Source organism: Wyeomyia smithii, chromosome 1, assembly GCF_029784165.1.
Source record: "Wyeomyia smithii strain HCP4-BCI-WySm-NY-G18 chromosome 1, ASM2978416v1, whole genome shotgun sequence".
Taxonomy (NCBI): domain Eukaryota; kingdom Metazoa; phylum Arthropoda; class Insecta; order Diptera; family Culicidae; genus Wyeomyia; species Wyeomyia smithii.
In genome coordinates, this window is record NC_073694.1 from 181,746,998 (window position 1) to 181,764,221 (window position 17,224).

General features: G+C 36.3%; 1 protein-coding gene across 3 annotated transcripts in view; it reads left to right on the forward strand.

The window, feature by feature from the left end:
* Nucleotides 1-17,224, forward strand: part of LOC129719069 (elongation of very long chain fatty acids protein AAEL008004) — a 199,438-nt gene that overhangs the window by 163,204 nt on the left and 19,010 nt on the right. For 2 of the 3 annotated variants that reach the window (XM_055670435.1, XM_055670436.1), the window contains 2 exons: nt 6,503-6,586; nt 7,559-7,615. In XM_055670435.1, coding sequence (XP_055526410.1) covers nt 6,503-6,586; nt 7,559-7,615 — 141 coding nt within the window. The remainder of the gene's footprint in view (nt 1-6,502; nt 6,587-7,558; nt 7,616-17,224) is intronic. The other variant, XM_055670437.1, reaches the window with a different exon arrangement.

Genomic DNA, 17,224 nt, shown 5'->3' on the forward strand with positions numbered 1-17,224 from the left:
ATATATATATATATATATATATATATATATATATATATATATATATATATATATATATATATATATATATATATATATATATATATATATATATATATATATATATATATATATATATATATATATATATATATATATATATATATATATATATATATATATATATATTTATTTATATATTTATTTCATACAAAATTGGAAAAAGTTCATAACGCTACCTAATACTAATGCATCGACGTGAATAGCATACCTTGTAGAACTGTCATTTATACTTGGCTGATTCCCTTCTCGGAACACTTGAAAACAAATGCCAAATTCAATAAAAATATTTATTAACATCATTGCGCGGTCCCACCGTTCATATATTTTGCTTGTTCCCAAAGTAATCAAAGATGTGAATCATCTGAGAACTTCGGAATAATATTAAGTAAATTAGTGTTACTTCCAAGCAAAAAAGTAACTTAGATGAAAGCTGTCTTGCCCCTCGGTATGAACTACAAATTAGGTAAAAAGTACTCAACGACAAATTCACAGCTTCGAGCAAAAACTACCCAAAATCAAGCTCAAACTACCAAAATCAAACATTAAAAGTTTCTGCAGCAAAAATTTCGGTTTTTTCATGAGTAAAAATCAAAATACCAAAATAACATTGTTTATTTTCCCTTCAACCACCGAAAGTTGCTTATCACACAATCGATTCCGGTTTTCTCGGTGAGATCTTCTACGCTATGAGCGCCAGAGCCTGACAAAGTCATTTTCAATTGACAATTATCAGGTTATAGTGACGCTTTGACCCGGCGCTTTCAATTGAAAAGCTTTTGTATCATTTTCGAGCACTTCGAGAGTCACATGTCACCCAGTCGAAAGCTCTTGCTGTGATTCTGACAACTGAAGGGCTTGAAATTGATACAAACGCTTTTCAATTGAAAGCGGAGATTATCACTTTCACTCTCAAATGACGATTCTCAATTGAAAATGACAATGAGCACTGACGGAGACAGAAGGCTTCCATACTGCACTTCTATAGGAAAGAGGGAGAAAATATCGATCGGAACTTGCGTAACGTATTTATTGGATGCAATTGCCGTTTTAACTACGGCTTGCGGTATTAGAAAACTCATACTAATACCATCAAACGACGCGATGCGGTACTAATTTCAATAGTCATTAGTTTCATTTGAAATGATCCGAAAGAAGAAAGAGCGAAAGAGAGAAAGAAGTGATTCGTTGACAGTAGCCGAAAGGAATCAAGTGAAAATGAAACTGTATGAATCGAAATGACAGCGCGAGTATATCAGTTTCATTGTTTTGTTTCGAAAATGTAGAGCCCTGATGAGCGCTCTCCAAAGTACTTCCGGAAGGCCAAAATCCGTCCCGTGCCACTCTAACGCACACCAACAGCGACCATCTGGAAGTAGAGTTCGTTCTTCGGTTCGGTGTCCCCGCAGGCAATTTTGCTTCCGGAAAGATGCTCGATTAATCGATAATTGATAAAGAATTTTTGAATATTTCAAAGCAAACAAAATACTACTCCAAACTTTTTGCACAAGAAAACCGAACTTTTTGTCCAACTTGTATAAAAAGTTTACGTCCGATTCCAGGTAATGGCATGCTTCGATCAAAAACTTTCTATAGTAAAAAGAGCTGATAAAAAACTTTTTGCCATTCCAAAAAGGTATAAAATATGAATAGTTTTATTACTATCTTCCATTTATGGAACGCTCTTTCGCTGTCGAGCAAAACAAATCGCCGAGGTGTTGAAACCAGCACAATTTTTTAACATCTAGAAAAAAAATCGCGACCTATCTAGCACTGAAAGTTTATCCAACAAATATGACAAAAATATTATCGAACCTAACTAACGCGACAATGTCGTTTACAAAAGAAAAAACGAACGAATTTAAATTCATTTATGTGAACGGTATAAAGCTTTCTGACAGCTCAGTCACGTACGCGGGTTGTTTGCCTCTACCGGGGTTAAGCAAATCGAAAAAGATAGTCTTTTTTCAGTTGCTCGGTACTGCAAATCAAAAATATTCATTTTGTAAGATACTATCCGTAAACAAATCACACAACCCGCGTTGGAATAACTTAACTTTCAAGTCAGCAGTTGTCATGTTGGGTACACGGTCTTACAGCAGTACCCGAAATCAGGATAATTTATTTATTTATTTATTTATTTCGTCAAGCAAATGTAGACTACAGCTATAATAATACAATGTTTTCTTATATTCTATACTTTATTTCCAGTAGTTAGTCGTTTTTTTATTTGATTTCTGCCCATGGTGATGTCGATATTTTCGCAGTGCTGATTATAGTTACGCATCATGCGATTTACTGGGCCATTTTTTGAGTAGTTAGCTCTGTGAGAGTTTTCCGAAAATATTTTACGATTTCTTAATTGACAACTGGGTGCATTAAAAATTCTGTTGTGATAATAATTTAGTAGATTGCACGCGTTGAGAAATAATGTCATTGATAAAATAAAGCATTGAAAGTTCGCGGCGTTCTTTAAGTGCTTGTATGTCTATAAGCATGCAGCGTGCTTCATATGATGGTAAGGGAAATGCTGTCCAATTTAGCTTACGAAGCGCGTACAAAAGAAATTGTTTTTGGACAGATTCAATGCGTTCTTTGTGTGTGACAATATATGGATTCCATACAATGCTACAATATTCCAGAATTGGTCGGACGTATGTAATATACAATAGTTTGATTGTATATGAGTTTTGAAAATTGTGGCCGAAGCGTTTTTTCCACTCAATGCTGAAGTTACAGAGTACGAATTTTTGATGAGAATTTCTCAGAAAAAAAAACTGCTCACAGTTATTCCCTATCCGTGAACGATCATTTTCATAAATGTTGTTCTAAAAAACTCAGTTCTTTTGAGTGCTGCATCTGGATTGGGAAATTATATTCTGCAAAAAAAAACTCATATGAACGCTGAAACCTCTCCAAAAATTAGTAAAATGTACTATTCTCTTTTTTGTTACGTTGCAATTTTTGTACGTTTAACATTTCTTAAGTTTAACTATTTCATCTTATTGCCATTTTTTAAATTTCTGACACTTTTTTAGTGCATTCCGACGATCGTTTAGTGGTGTTATGATATCTAGTTTTTGCTTTTTTACCTCTTCTTCCAACTTCTTATTCGTTAATTTTTATATTGTCAGAAGCATTAGACAGCTTTCAGAAGGTTATTTAACCTCTTTCTAACACTTTTTAGATAAGATGAAGGGTCATTTCATCTCAAGTGTGCAAAAAAAGAAACAAACGAGTCACCGATCTCCTCAGATTTGGCTCAAATTTCGTGGAATGATTGATTCAAGAACATTATGCAAAAATCCCAGTTTTGGTGATGATCGGTCCACTTCTCGCCCCGTGAGACCTTCCCCTTTTTTGTAAAAAGAGCAATTTTGCGTCAAAAGTCTTGCTTTTTTCAATTATAGCTTCAAAAGCATGATGTCAAGAAAGAAATTGGACAAAATTGGTTGAGGATTCAAAAAAAAAATCAACTTCGAGCGACAGTGTTGCCAGATTTTTTTTTGCATTTGAAAAATGAGATTGCATTTTTCGGCAAATGAGTATATTTTGATTGCAAATTCAAAAATTCCATCGTGTTCCTGAGAAAATTTTACACAAAAACAACATATCACCCCGATGTATTATGAGCAAAACTCGAGTTTCAGCATTTCTTATTATTATTCTGCTAATATTGTATCTCTGAAACTGACTTGATTATGGACATTCTGAATAATGCAATTTAAAAGGAAATTATTCAAGAAATAAAAAAAATCATTTTGACCGGCAGTGTTGTCAGATATGTTATTGTTACAGTTGGAAAATTTAATTGTATTTTTCGGCCAATAGGTATATTTTGATTTCAAGTTCGACAATTGAATGCTGTGAAAAGTGTAACGGAATTGTGCCTCCCTCAAAATCATAATGTTACTACAACTGAACGGATTTTGACCACCAATGTCTTGATCGGTTGCGACAGTAAACTAGTGAAAAGTTGAGTTGAAAAGCTTTATTTTCTGTTCAATTTCGCAGTTTTCAACCAATCACAAACTCACTTTCGGCTGCTAGATGGCTCACTATATGTAGAGAATGTGCGAAAATCAATCGCTCGTTTCGTTCTAGCAGCTATGACGAGCTGCCGAGCAGCGAGCTCGTGATTGGTTGAAAGCTCCGTGAAGTTGGTGTAAATGTTTCCGTCCACTCTCAAACTATACCATCCACAGTGTTTTATGTTGCTGATTTTGTGCTTCAAATTAATAGCGTCCTTACATTTGATTTGAGTGATATACTTTATTAGGAAAAACTTCTGTATATTTTATTGTGCTTCTTATAGAAAGGACGATTCAGTGGTTAATCCTCAATTTTTGTTACTAGGGCAATGTGATAGACAGCCAGAGTCTTCGAGAAAGTTGTAGCAGATGCTTTTTTAGCAACATTGCCGAAAATGGAAAATTACAGGCTCTCATATCTAAAAAGATATTAAAATTTTTGAATGGAAAGTTCACTTAAAACATACTTTTCAACATGTCTTTTTCCTAAGATTTTATACATATTCTATATCTTTTGAAAAGTTACATATTAGATGTACAGCAATATATACTTTTGTCGAATATTTCACCTCGCTATAGTTGAAAACAAAAAAAAAAAGGTATTCAACCATTATCGAGTTTTCAAGGCCTAATTGAACTTCAAATTACTCATTAGTATACAAAAACACGTAGATAACTCATTAATATTCTGAAAGGACATCTATTCTACTTCCAAAATATCATAAAATTATTGGTCTAATAGAGGAGAAAGATCGTATGAAAATTCGTACTTTTTCAACTAACTTTGTTATTTTTGAAGATAGCGTTTGACAATATTCAGCAAAAATATGAGTGTTTGAAAATCACACAATTTTGTAGAAGCATTGAAAAATCTTACATAGTTGGAAATCGTTGAAAACTTCTATAACGACGCAGTAAACAACGAAACAGAGTGAGTGAGGAGAAAATTTCTCATTAATGCTTAGGTTCTTTTGAAAAGTTACGCGAGATTGTTTCATTTTTGGAATTTTTAACTTTCTTTATTTTGGAAATTTGACGGTTTTGAGAGTAGCATTTCTAATGAAATTTATTTTGACACTTGGATTTTTTTTTGCTGTTGACTTTTCTAATATTTTTGACATTTGTGCTAGGGCTAGACACTTTTATTTTCCTGAAAAATATTTCGATAATATTACACGATATTAGTTGATTCTCCCAGATGGTCTCGAGGTACGATGCTGACCTAACAAGCCAGTCGTCGTAGGTTCGAGTCTCGTCTCGGGAGAGACTGTTAGTGTCAGTAGGATCGTAGCGCTAGCCCCGCAATTGTCCTGTACACTAAATAGTCGGCTGCGAAGTCTGTGTATAAATAAATAGAAGGTCAAGTTCCGAATCGGAATGTAACACCAAGGCTTTGCTTTGCTATTAGTTGAGTTATTTTGATATTTGTCGCTTATCTGTCAAATGACATTCGTCCAACGATAACGTAACGTCAATGAGCTATAGATAGAAAGGTGCCCTAAAAGGCAACGATAAATACTTTGTTATATTGGAAATATTTATCAATATATCAATAGTGTCTTGCCCCTAGCGTTTATGACATTTTTGAACAATTCTATGTTCAATATTTTGGCGATTTTAACATGCTTTTGATCACTATTTGCGAAAGTTTCGATTTTGTACTGAAGCCTTGCTGAGTAAGGTTTATTTCAGGTGTCTTGATGATATATTTTGTGATTTAAAAAACTTGCTTCTAAACTATTTTTGTTGTTATTAAAAGGTTATAATTTTTGTTGTGTTACTTTTCGATTCAATTATAAAAGTTTTCGTAGTTTATTTGCGCCAAAAGCGATTGTAGAATTTACGTAAAAGTGAGAGACACGATACACTACCAAACACTTAACAAAAACTTCGTGAAGCATTCGGGAGTTACTCACAACATCAGTAGATCTCGCTTGTATAGTTTAATTGTAAAAATATGTGTAATTTAGGTGCTTTTTTTCTCGCCAAAAATTTCAGTGTGAAATTGAAAACTGACCGAAATCAGTACAGTGCGAATTGTTTTTTTGGTTTGAAGCGTGACTGCACTCGGTAATCAAAGCACCCTTGCTTTCTGTTTGACATTCAGCTCCTGCACATCTAGCCAAGACTCAAATTTTCAAACGTTTTTGCGGTTCGACTTGCTCGAAAAAACACAACAGTGACAACTTTTCGGTCGACGTTTTCAGTACACTTTCTGTCGTATCTCTATTATGATTTCTATCTTGTTTTTTTTTCTTTTGTTTGTTGCTAGCTTGAAGAGGTTCCGTTTCCCGTAACCTATTGCGGGTAAATAGTTAAGGCAGAAACCGAACCATTTCAAGCGGCCGAACTCCACACGAAACAACCACGAGCAAAATCTTCCGGACGGCCACTAACTAGGAACTGTATTCTTTTTCTATTGCCTTCCACAGATTGGTGTTTCGGGTTGGCTAACGGGACATTATAACTTCCGATGTCAGCCGGTCGACTATAGTAACCACCCTAAAACGTTAAGGGTAGGTTAAGTATTCCAAAAACTGCACGTGTCCCTTGTTTTGTATGAACGCCACTAAATTGTGTCTGACTGTGTTCGTGTTCCAGACTAGTAAAAATGCTCGTTCTGTGTGTATATGTGTGGGAAAAAATCTGCTTACAACCTACTTGCTTATTACCCGAGAAAAACAGTTTTAGCATGGCTAATCAAATCTATTTCCAGTTGATTTAACTTTTTTGTTCATTATGTTGTTTTATTCAAAAGTGGGGTTGTTTTTAATAAAAACAACAAAACTTTTTATCGCACATTGTTTCGGCCCAGCTTCACTCACATCATCTTTCATTAATTTCAGTTTTAAGGTTTACCCGTATATATATGTGTGTACAATAAATAAATAAATATTTCCAGTAGCGTGTCAATACTAACATTGTAAATACAAACTACGACTAACACAAGGTTTGTAGACTAACCCTACTTCTATACCATAGAAACAAATGAGAGAACACAGCCCTGAAATTTAGTTCTTGATGTACCGCTATCTATATATGTTTAATGTACTTTAATCATTTTCCTACCCATCCTGTTACTCATTTTTCTGCTATTAGCTACGGATTTTTCCCTCAATTTTAAAAACAAACACAATAATAGCTAGTCATGTAATTATATTCTGTCAGTTGTCTACCTGTTAAATCTTTCTCCTCAAAGTTACAGATGTCATTATCAATCAGAAAAAAATATAAAATAAAGACAACCCTTCCTTAGCTTAGTTTAGGTCCCCATTTAGTTTCGTGCGTGTGCGTGACAATAGTAGGCTCCATCCTAGTAGCCCTGTGCCCCTTTTGCCCCAATTACACTACTAATAAAAATTTTCTGCCTTTTCTCTTCCTCGTTTGCTGTAAATCAAACAACGGTGCATTAAACCGTAACCTAAAACAAAAATAATAATATCACAACCCCATTCCTGGATCCTGCCTCGGCCCGCAACCCCTCGCAGATGGTGCACGCCTGCTGGTGGTACTATTTTTCGAAGTTCACCGAGTTCTTCGATACGGTAAGTGTGTGCAATTAAATTGTGATTTAATTTGTTTGGTCTGCCGGATGGTCAATTCCGGGCTTGTGTTAACTCGATTGTTTACGTCCGTTCCCCAAGAGCAAAAGGTAAAATATTTACACAGTACCAAGACATTCACAGCCGTTGTCATCAGCACATGGGGACTCTTGCTTTACGATCACCGCCGAAGAATAAATTACTCATTAATTGAATTGATTTATTTACCGGCATCGGTTAGCACGGTCGCAGTAAGCTATTTAAAACTGTCCGCCAAGTTCAAGTTCAATAGACGAACTGCCTACCGAATGAGATTGTTCGATGACTCCTAGATTCATCTCTGATACTACCACTGCTGCGCAGTTTAATCAGCCAATCAGGGCGGGGTAACGAGAAAAAAATGGAATCCATTCTAAGTCGTGTTAACCGCAGCGAAGAAGACACCGAGTCCTTTTAACAGCCGCATGTGAGAATAGCAAACACAGCTCATCAATAAAACCCAAATATTTATTACGCTAATTTAACTACCTGTGCGCAAGTCCCCTTTGCTGGGCCCCCATGACGCAGCGAATAGGCAATTATTTACCTCGATTTGATAAACTTCCACAATCACACACGCACACATATGAGCGCGCACACTTTGATAGAAGTTTCAAAGATCCGCCCGGCCGCGATTTAATGGCGATACACGAAGTGGGGCTCTATGAATATTCACATTCTTGTTAATAATTTAACGATCTCGTGAAGAGCCATATCAACGGGCTTCGCAAGATCGCATTCGAGGGGTTGCTTACTGTGAATTCCATCCCCCTAGCAGTAGCCAGCTGGCTTACAACTGTCTCTATCATTTGACTGACCGACGAAGCATGAAGTACCCCCCGTTTGTGTTTAATGTACCGAACTGCTCTTGACTTTGAAAATGTTCATTCGGAGGTAGAGTGCTGGACTTCGGTTGGTAATTATCACCGATATTAGCTGTGTTATTGTTTCGCGAATCGCACAAAACAGAATGTTGCTAGTTTTAAGTGCACTTACCTTTTGGCGAGGAAGCATCCTTGAAGCAGAGGTAGCATTTTGCCCCATCACACGCTTGGTGGCGCACTTCACCTTACCGAAATGACCTTTTACGGTCGAGTTCGTCGATTTATTGACCGAATAATCATGTTTGATCTTGGAGCTTGTTGCTTTGATTTGATAGGTTATAAAACCGCCGTCCAGCTGGGGCTTAGAACAAGATTTAATTTGTGATAAACAAGAATGATAAACAAGAAAACCCCAAACGGAGGCCGCTATCACTGCGCCTCGGTGCGCGGGAGAGGGGGCCCAGTCCGCACAAATGGCATGTTGGTGACCTTTAAAAGAAAATTCATATTCGTGCGAAGAATATTTTCTGTAAATGGTCAGGAATGCTGAAAAAGCGTCGAAAAGGCGGTGTTACAGCCTTATACAAACTTTTGGTAATTGTCACGAAGTGGTTTGTTAGAATGTTCTGCTTTTTCGTATTAACAACTTGGTGATGTTTATAGGAGAAACCAGAAACGTTTCCTTTGTTGGAAATTGTCACCGCGAGTCGTATGTTCATCAATACATTCATGAAGATTTTTCGTGACAAAGTTCCAGAATAAACTATTTCATTCGTGACCAACTCCCATTACTATTTAAGGTTCTTTTCATTTCGCTGATGGAAATTAGAAATGACTGAATGTGTACATATAAAGTGATAACACACAAGAAGTTGGAATTGCGATAAATGCCAAAAGTGTTTTCCAAATACAATTCCATTTTTATGGTGAAAGTATATCGCCTACCCCTTAAAATTTTCATGCGCCCTCAGAAAAATTAATTAATTTTGAATAATATTCGGAAAATTTTAAATATTTCAGAAACACAAAAAAGTTATATTCATTCCTCTTATAATCATATGTCTGTTCTAATGCAACCCTTGTTATAATATTGTTACAAAATATATGAAGTTTACGAGGAAAATGTATAAATTATATTATGCTATATTTTTATTATATATATTTTTACCGCTTTTAGTAATTAACACCTCCATCTTGATGAATTAAAAAACTATAGGAATTCGTCACCAATTATTTTTGGTGGCCGTTGAAAAAAAAAGATTGATTCTTTTCGATAATGATCATAGCTTATTTAACAAAGATCAATTAATACGGAGACTCTTGTGAACCAATACTAATCGAACGTTGGATGGAGGAAATATGTAGTATTGAAGTAATGTTTTCATTGTTATTTGATTGAAAATAGATAATTACATAAATTCATGTTACAATGTTGATAAGATATATTTTTTTTAGAGACCACATATTCTAAAACAACGTTTGACATATATTTCCTGACAAAAGTCACGGTGATCAAACAGTGATATTTTTGTCGGTCAAAGCTTGATGTTTACTTTTCCTGATATTCAGCTCAAACCAAAAGAGATGATTACCAAAATCACTGTGACAATGCTAATAACTTATAAGTTTTTCAAAAGGTCACACCTTCTTTCAAACAAAACTGTTGTTGTATATTTCCTCTCGAAAGTCACAGTGACTAACAGGAAAAACTATTTCTCTGGACAACATGTCTTTTGTTTTTCAAATTATCACCGTGACTACTAAATGAAAAAAATACCCTTGCTTCCAAAGTAAAGTAATTTGGTCTGTGATTCTTTAGAGAAAAACTTGTAAATTCTAATTCAATTGTCACAGAGACAAAAATTTAAAAAAAAATTGTTTTTAATGAAAACTTTAGTGACTTTTGTGAGAACATTCACCCGAGTTTTTCTATAAAAAGTAATAGTTACTCAATTACAAAAACTGTTGCCCCATTTTTTCTAAAACGTTTAGGGGACAATATTGAGACCAAAGCCTTATTTCATTTGTGACTCTCGTGCGGATTGGGGTATTATCGCAATGGGTGTGAAATCTACGTAATTTACACCACCGCGTAGACCAACGATAATAAATTGACAGGTTAGGAGAAACAACGAGTTTGATTGTCTTGGTAACGAAAACATAGTAAACAAACCTGATGCTGAAGCTTCTACGTCACAACGTCGAAGGTTTCATCACAACGCACTGGTAGATATTGATAAAACAGAATTTTAAGCAATTAAAACAACTTTTGAGGTTTTTTTCTGTTATTTCAAAAATCAATTTATAAACATACGATGAAGAGGAACTGTTATAGGCGAAAATAATTCCGGTAGAAATTCAAAAATATTTCAAACCTTCAATTGTAAATTTCGGATGGTATTTCTCAGATCAAAAATGGTGGATTTTAGCTGTTTAATTGTTTGGGGTGCTTCGTAAATAGGCTTCTTCTCACCAAGCGGATTCGCGCTGTTTTCAATTATAGTGCTGGGTATGACGGATCTTTCTGACAATTCAATTGCGTCCGCTAAAACATCCAGGCCACATTTCCCATAAAACTGGCAATCAAGTTTTAATACATCATTAGTTTCTTCGACGAAACTGTTATTTTGAATCCACTGAACACAGTTTATTGCATCTTCGGTTTCCTGAAGTACTGTAGGTTGTTGTGAAGCGATGTCCAAAACTTGACTCACACGCTGGGCGCAGTGAACGATTTTATCCATTGGTACTACAGAACTTCTACAATGTTAACTACCAATTTGTTGGTTTTTTATCGCTGCGGTTGTCCAATACTGGTGAATGTGAAGTCAGTGTTTCTGAATATAAGATTCTGAATATAATAACTCGGCTATCAGTTCCGCCTATGCCTTACGTTTACCTCGCAGACTTCTATCAGACGGATCTCCATCAGCTAGCGTACGGATAGTTGGAACGGCTGAAAATTTTATGTTGACTGTTAGACCAGAGTACGTATTTAAGTGATTATTACTTTACCGTTTTTAACTAGACACGGTCGTTGACCGACAAGATACCGGCATTCGAAGTCTTCTGGTTTGAAGTGCTGGGAACACACAAACTTCGCATCAGTTGACAACGGCAACCCACAAAACTGAGCCCACTTCTTTCGGATTGGCTCATGCCGCGGAAAACTATGCATACTCACTGTCAGTTTTTCTTTCCGTATCTTGTATGATGAAATATCACACGATTTAACTGAACGAAACGGCATTTCAAAACTTATGCACTCAACTTCACAGAAATAAACGAATTACAATTTGCAACTTAAAAGAAATGAACGCACTTCAATTTTCAAAACAAACTTTGTGACGTAAAATCCCCGAGCGCTTTGATCGAAAATTATGCTGGGCATGTATATATAGGAAGCATGCAACATTTTCACCAATACGGTGGTAGGCATCTGCCTAACCTCTGCTCTAATAATATTGCGCGTAGACGCCCATCCGCCGTCCAATCTCTAGCGCAGGCGTTTATTTATCATCTGTCTCTACACGATCACTGTATCTATTTTTTTTTCTCTCCTCTGTGTGCACATAACAACTGTGAACACTTGCCGCAATTAGCATTTGCATGTGAGTTTATTGTCACTCCGTCATGATTACCGTCATCATCGTCATGGCGGGAGCGGATGATCAAACTTCTCGGTAAAAAGTGCGCCGCCCCTCGGGCAAGAGATCAGCTGAGACCTCAGACCAACTGACCAAGCGATTACAATCCTAGAGATGAGACACAGTTATAATTAGTATTACTAAATGTTTATCGCTGGATTATTTGGCACATTGACATTGATGTCGCCGGTGTGATGATGACAGATAAACGATAAATATCGAAATATATCAAGCGACATCGTTTTTTGTTTTAAAAATGTTGTCTTGACCCCAGTTCCGTTCGCTGATATTTTCTATAACCAATTTGCAGTCCGACTTGATGATCTCTGCAAACCACAGGATCTTCAAAATTGCGCTGTTTTGACGTTCTACATCGCCATTGGCCTGCGACCAGTAGGGAGTTGTGTGCTTCAGTTCAATGCAAAGCCGTTTACAAAAATCTTGCATCTCAGAGCCAGAGAAGTTCTTAGCATTGTCGTAAACAAGAACCTCAAGGATTCCAACTCCTAGAAAATTGTACTCTGCATTACCTCAGTTACACGATATTGATTGTACAAATCGATTACCACCAATAGATTTATTCGAGGCAAAAAACGTAGCATATCCAAGTATGCCATGGTTGACTTGGTTACTCCCTCATTGACGTTGGTTCTTTCCGAACAGTTTTGCTCACCAGTTGACAATCCGAACAAGATTTCACCAGTCGTTCAGCATCTCTATCGATGTGTGGCCACCATACCTTACTTCGAATGAAAGTTCACGATGAATCATTTTGAGAGTGAAAATCTTCCGGTTTCGACTGTGGAAATTATATTTGTTTCAAACCTCGACAATAATCCGCCAGGAATGTAGTGAAAGACTGGCCAGAGTGGTGTACAGAAAAGGAGTTTCTGTCCTGCCCTACGCCAGGGTGTTGTCTTGGCTAGAACATAGAATGTAAGAGGCTAGAGCTGGCCTATTGATACTTCCTTTGTTGAAAAGGCCTTGTATATAAGATCAACATACGTTTTCTGAACACAAAAATTTTACAACGATTGTTGACTTACAAAATACTTCCAGCAACTTTCGCGACCAACGTTTACGTTCTTCATCATCGAAAGGTAAAATTACATATGGCATAAAAATGCCTCGCAGTACATACCGCGGCTAAATGCAAGAACAGGACTATCCTCCGCAGTAAAAGCAGTCAAGGAGAACGTGAAGCGTCTCTAAACATGTTATCAAAGCATTATCTAACATTTTTAGTTCAAAAAGGTTTCAAAACTATTCAAAATTGAAACTGATCAAAGTTACCCCAAACAAGGAAAATTGAAACAACAACGAAAAATAAATGTTTTCAATGTTCAGGATTTTCGAAGGGCTTTGAAAACTAACTTCTCAAGTTCTAAGGATGCCAGTACTGGTTTTCAAAATATGAAGCCTGTAATTTCAGTTGTAAAATATATAAATACTCACGAAAAAGCGAAAAAAATGATCAATGTTACCCCGTTTTACGGTACAAAAATAACTGGAGATCAACGAACTGCAACCCAATGATTGGTAGAATCAATGCATTCGAAAAGCCGACGTGAAGGCCGTATGTATCTTCATGGGAAATGACAGTTGTCACATTTCATTTTTTTAGTTGTTGAACATTTCTAGAAATTCGGTAGCCTAGATAGTCGATCTGCAGTGTTCACATTTTCAGATCCATGACGATCCTGTACCGGTATGATTGCAAACTTAGCGACACTGATCGTTTGGTTTTTTGTCCGCTGACAGATCGCTGGACGATAGTTGACTTTTCTTTGTGCTTGATGTCAGCTCACTGAAAGCTCCTTTCTCCGTGGATACCGTATCGGTTTCGTCTATGTTCAAAAGACTCTCGGGATTTTTCTAATCTATTTTCACCTAAATTACACCCGAATAATCTTCCAAACTTTCCGTCGAGTGATCCTCGGTGAAGGTACGCATTGTACTGTGGTAGTCTCGTAGCAACTTTCGTTTGTTCGATCTGAACTGTCGATAAGATCTTTGTATTGTGGATGCTGCCTCATATTCCCAATAAAATAACCATCAAACTGATCTCCGCCTTCCACATAATCTGGGTCGTACTTTCGCAGGTCCACATAGTTGGAATCCTGCCTGGATAGATCCACATTTTCGGTCACACTCCGCCGTATTGTAATCTTTTGTCGGTGATTCGCCGGTAGACTTGAATCATCTCTAATGGGATGCATCTGATCTAATATTTTTTTTATTTTTTTTTTTAAAGGGGGGATTTGTTAGTAGCTTAAGTATTTATGATAAATATTAGTAAATAATGAGTATGTGTGTCCAATCACAAATGGTGACTTCTCAACACTGTTAGAAATTTGTAATTTTAATTGTTAGGATTTGTTTGCTTTCGCAATTAGGACTTATCATTCGTAGGGATTTAAACCTACTTGTCAGAAAAGGGGAAGTAAACTTTCAACTAACTTAATTGCTAACTTATTGGCTATAAAGAGAACTTATCGTAGCAATTGAGGATTGCAACGATTTTTGTCGAAAATTGTTAATAATTTTATTTGACATAACTTCTAATGGTTCAACACCAGTAAGTCTATGTAATTCGAGTGTACCAAACCAAGGAGGACGTTTCAAAATCATTTTCAGAATTTTATTCTGAATCCTTTGGAGCGTTTTCTTCCTTGTTGAACAGCAACTTGACCAGATCGGTACAGCATAAAGCATTGCTGGTCTAAAAATTTGTTTGTAAATCAAAAGTTTGTTCTTAAAACAAAGTTTAGAATTCCTGTTAATGAGAGGATATAAACATCTCGTATATTTGATGCACTTGGCTTGTATACTCTCAATGTGCTCTTTGAAAATAAGTTTTTTATCATAAATTAGTCCCAAGTACTTAACCTTGTCGGACCAACTTAAAATAACCCCATTCATCTTGACAACGTGGAGCGGGGGCCTAGTGTGGTTGGTAACGTCTCCGCCAACCACGCTCGACGCCTGAGTTCGAATCCCCCCGCCGACATAGGTGTCGTAGTCGTGAGGTGGCGTGATCCACTCACAACCAACCCAACTGGTCTAGATTCAATCCTAGCCGACACCCGGCAGATTTTCTGAGGCGAAAAATCTCTGGGATCACGCCTTCCATCGCATGATGAAGTAAAGCCGTTGGTGCCGGTCCGTTAATAAACGGGTCGTGAGTTAGGGACTGGGTGTGGAGTCGCCTCCCTGGGCGTCGGATGTTGGCCACAAGAGTGGCGGAAATAGACCGACGGAAAATAAGCGAGAATAAAAAAAAAAATCTTGACAACGTGATTATTGTTTGGCTTGAGGAAAGAAGCCCTAGGCTTATGCGGAAAAATTATCATTTGAGTTTTAGAAGCATTGGGAGAGATTTTCCACTTTTGCAAGTAGAAAGAAAAAATATCTAAACTTTTCTGCAATCGACTGCATATGACACGACGACTTTTTCCTTTTGCGGAAATGCTTGTGTCATCGCAGATCAATGACTTTGTGCATCCTGGAGGCAAATCAGGAAGATCTGAAGTGAATATGTTGTACAGGACTGGACCCAAGACTGAACCTTGAGGTACACCTGCTTTGACAGGAAATCTATCAGATTTTGAATTCTGATAGACAACCTGCAGAGTTCGATCAGTAAGATAATTTTTTAAAATTTTGATTAGGAAAATTGGAAAATTAAAAGTTTGCAATTTCGCAATCAAACCTTTATGCCAAACACTGTCGAATGCTTTTTCTATGTCTAAAAGAGCAGCTCCAGTGGAATAACCTTCAGATTTGTTAGTCCGTATCATATTAGTAACTCTGAGCAATTGATGAGTTGTGGAATGCCCATGGCGAAATCAAAACTGTTCATTTGCAAAAATTGAATTTTCGTTGATGTGTGACATCATTCTGTTAAGAATAATTCTCTCAAACAGTTTACTTATTGAAGAAAGCAAACTGATTGGTCGATAACTTGAAACTTCAGCTGAGTTCTTATCCGGTTTTTAAATTAGAGTAGTTTTTGCATTTTTCCATAATTTGGGAAAATATGCAATTTTGAAGCAGCAATTGAAAATTTTCACTAAAAATTCCATTGTGCTCTCAGGGAGATGTTTGATTAATATGTTAAAGATTCCATCGTCACCAGGTGCTTTCATATTTTTGAAATTTTTAATAATTGATTTAATCTCATTCAAGTTAGTTTCAATTATTTCTGCAGGTAAAAAATTCTGGGAAGAAATTAAATCAAATTGACGAGTGACTTCATTTTCAATTGGACTCACAAAATTCAAATTTGAGTTATGAACACTCTCAAACTGCTGAGCAAGTCTTTGAGCCTTTTGTTCATTGGATACAAGAAAACGTTCACCATCTTTTAAAACTGGAATAGGCTTTGAAGGTTTCTTAAGAATCTTCGACAGCTTCCAAAAAGGTTTTGAATATGGTTTCAATTTTTCAACTTTAGTCTCAAAATTTTGATTTCTCAGAAGAGTAAATCTATGTTCAATCTCTTTCTGTAAATCTTTATAAATAGTTTTAAAAACAGGGTCACGAGAACGTTGATATTGACGTCTGCGGACATTTTTCAAACGAATTAGAAGTTGAAGATTTTATTGGTGAATCAAATTTCACTTGAGCCTTTGGAACAGAATAATTCCTGGCATCAACAATTGCACATTTTAATGCTTCCAAAGCGGAATCAATATTCACTTCGTTTTGCAAATCAAGCTCATTTTTGAAATTTCTCTCAATATGAGTTTTGTATCTTTCCCAATTAGCCTTGTTATAATTAAAAACAGAGCTCATAGGGTTTAAAACTGATTCATGGGATAAAGAAAAAGTTATTGGAAGATGGTCAGAATCAAAGTCAGCATGTGTGATCAAATCACTACATACATGACTTTGATCTGTCAGCACCAAATCAATTGTTGAAGGGTTTCTTACAGAAGAAAAGCATGTAGGACTATTCGGAGACAAAATAGATTAGTATCCTGAAGAACAATCATTGAATAAAATTTTGCCATTGGAATTACTTTGAGAATTATTCCATGAACGATGTTTAGCGTCAAAATCGCCGATTATGAAAAATTTCTAACGATTTCTGGTGAGTT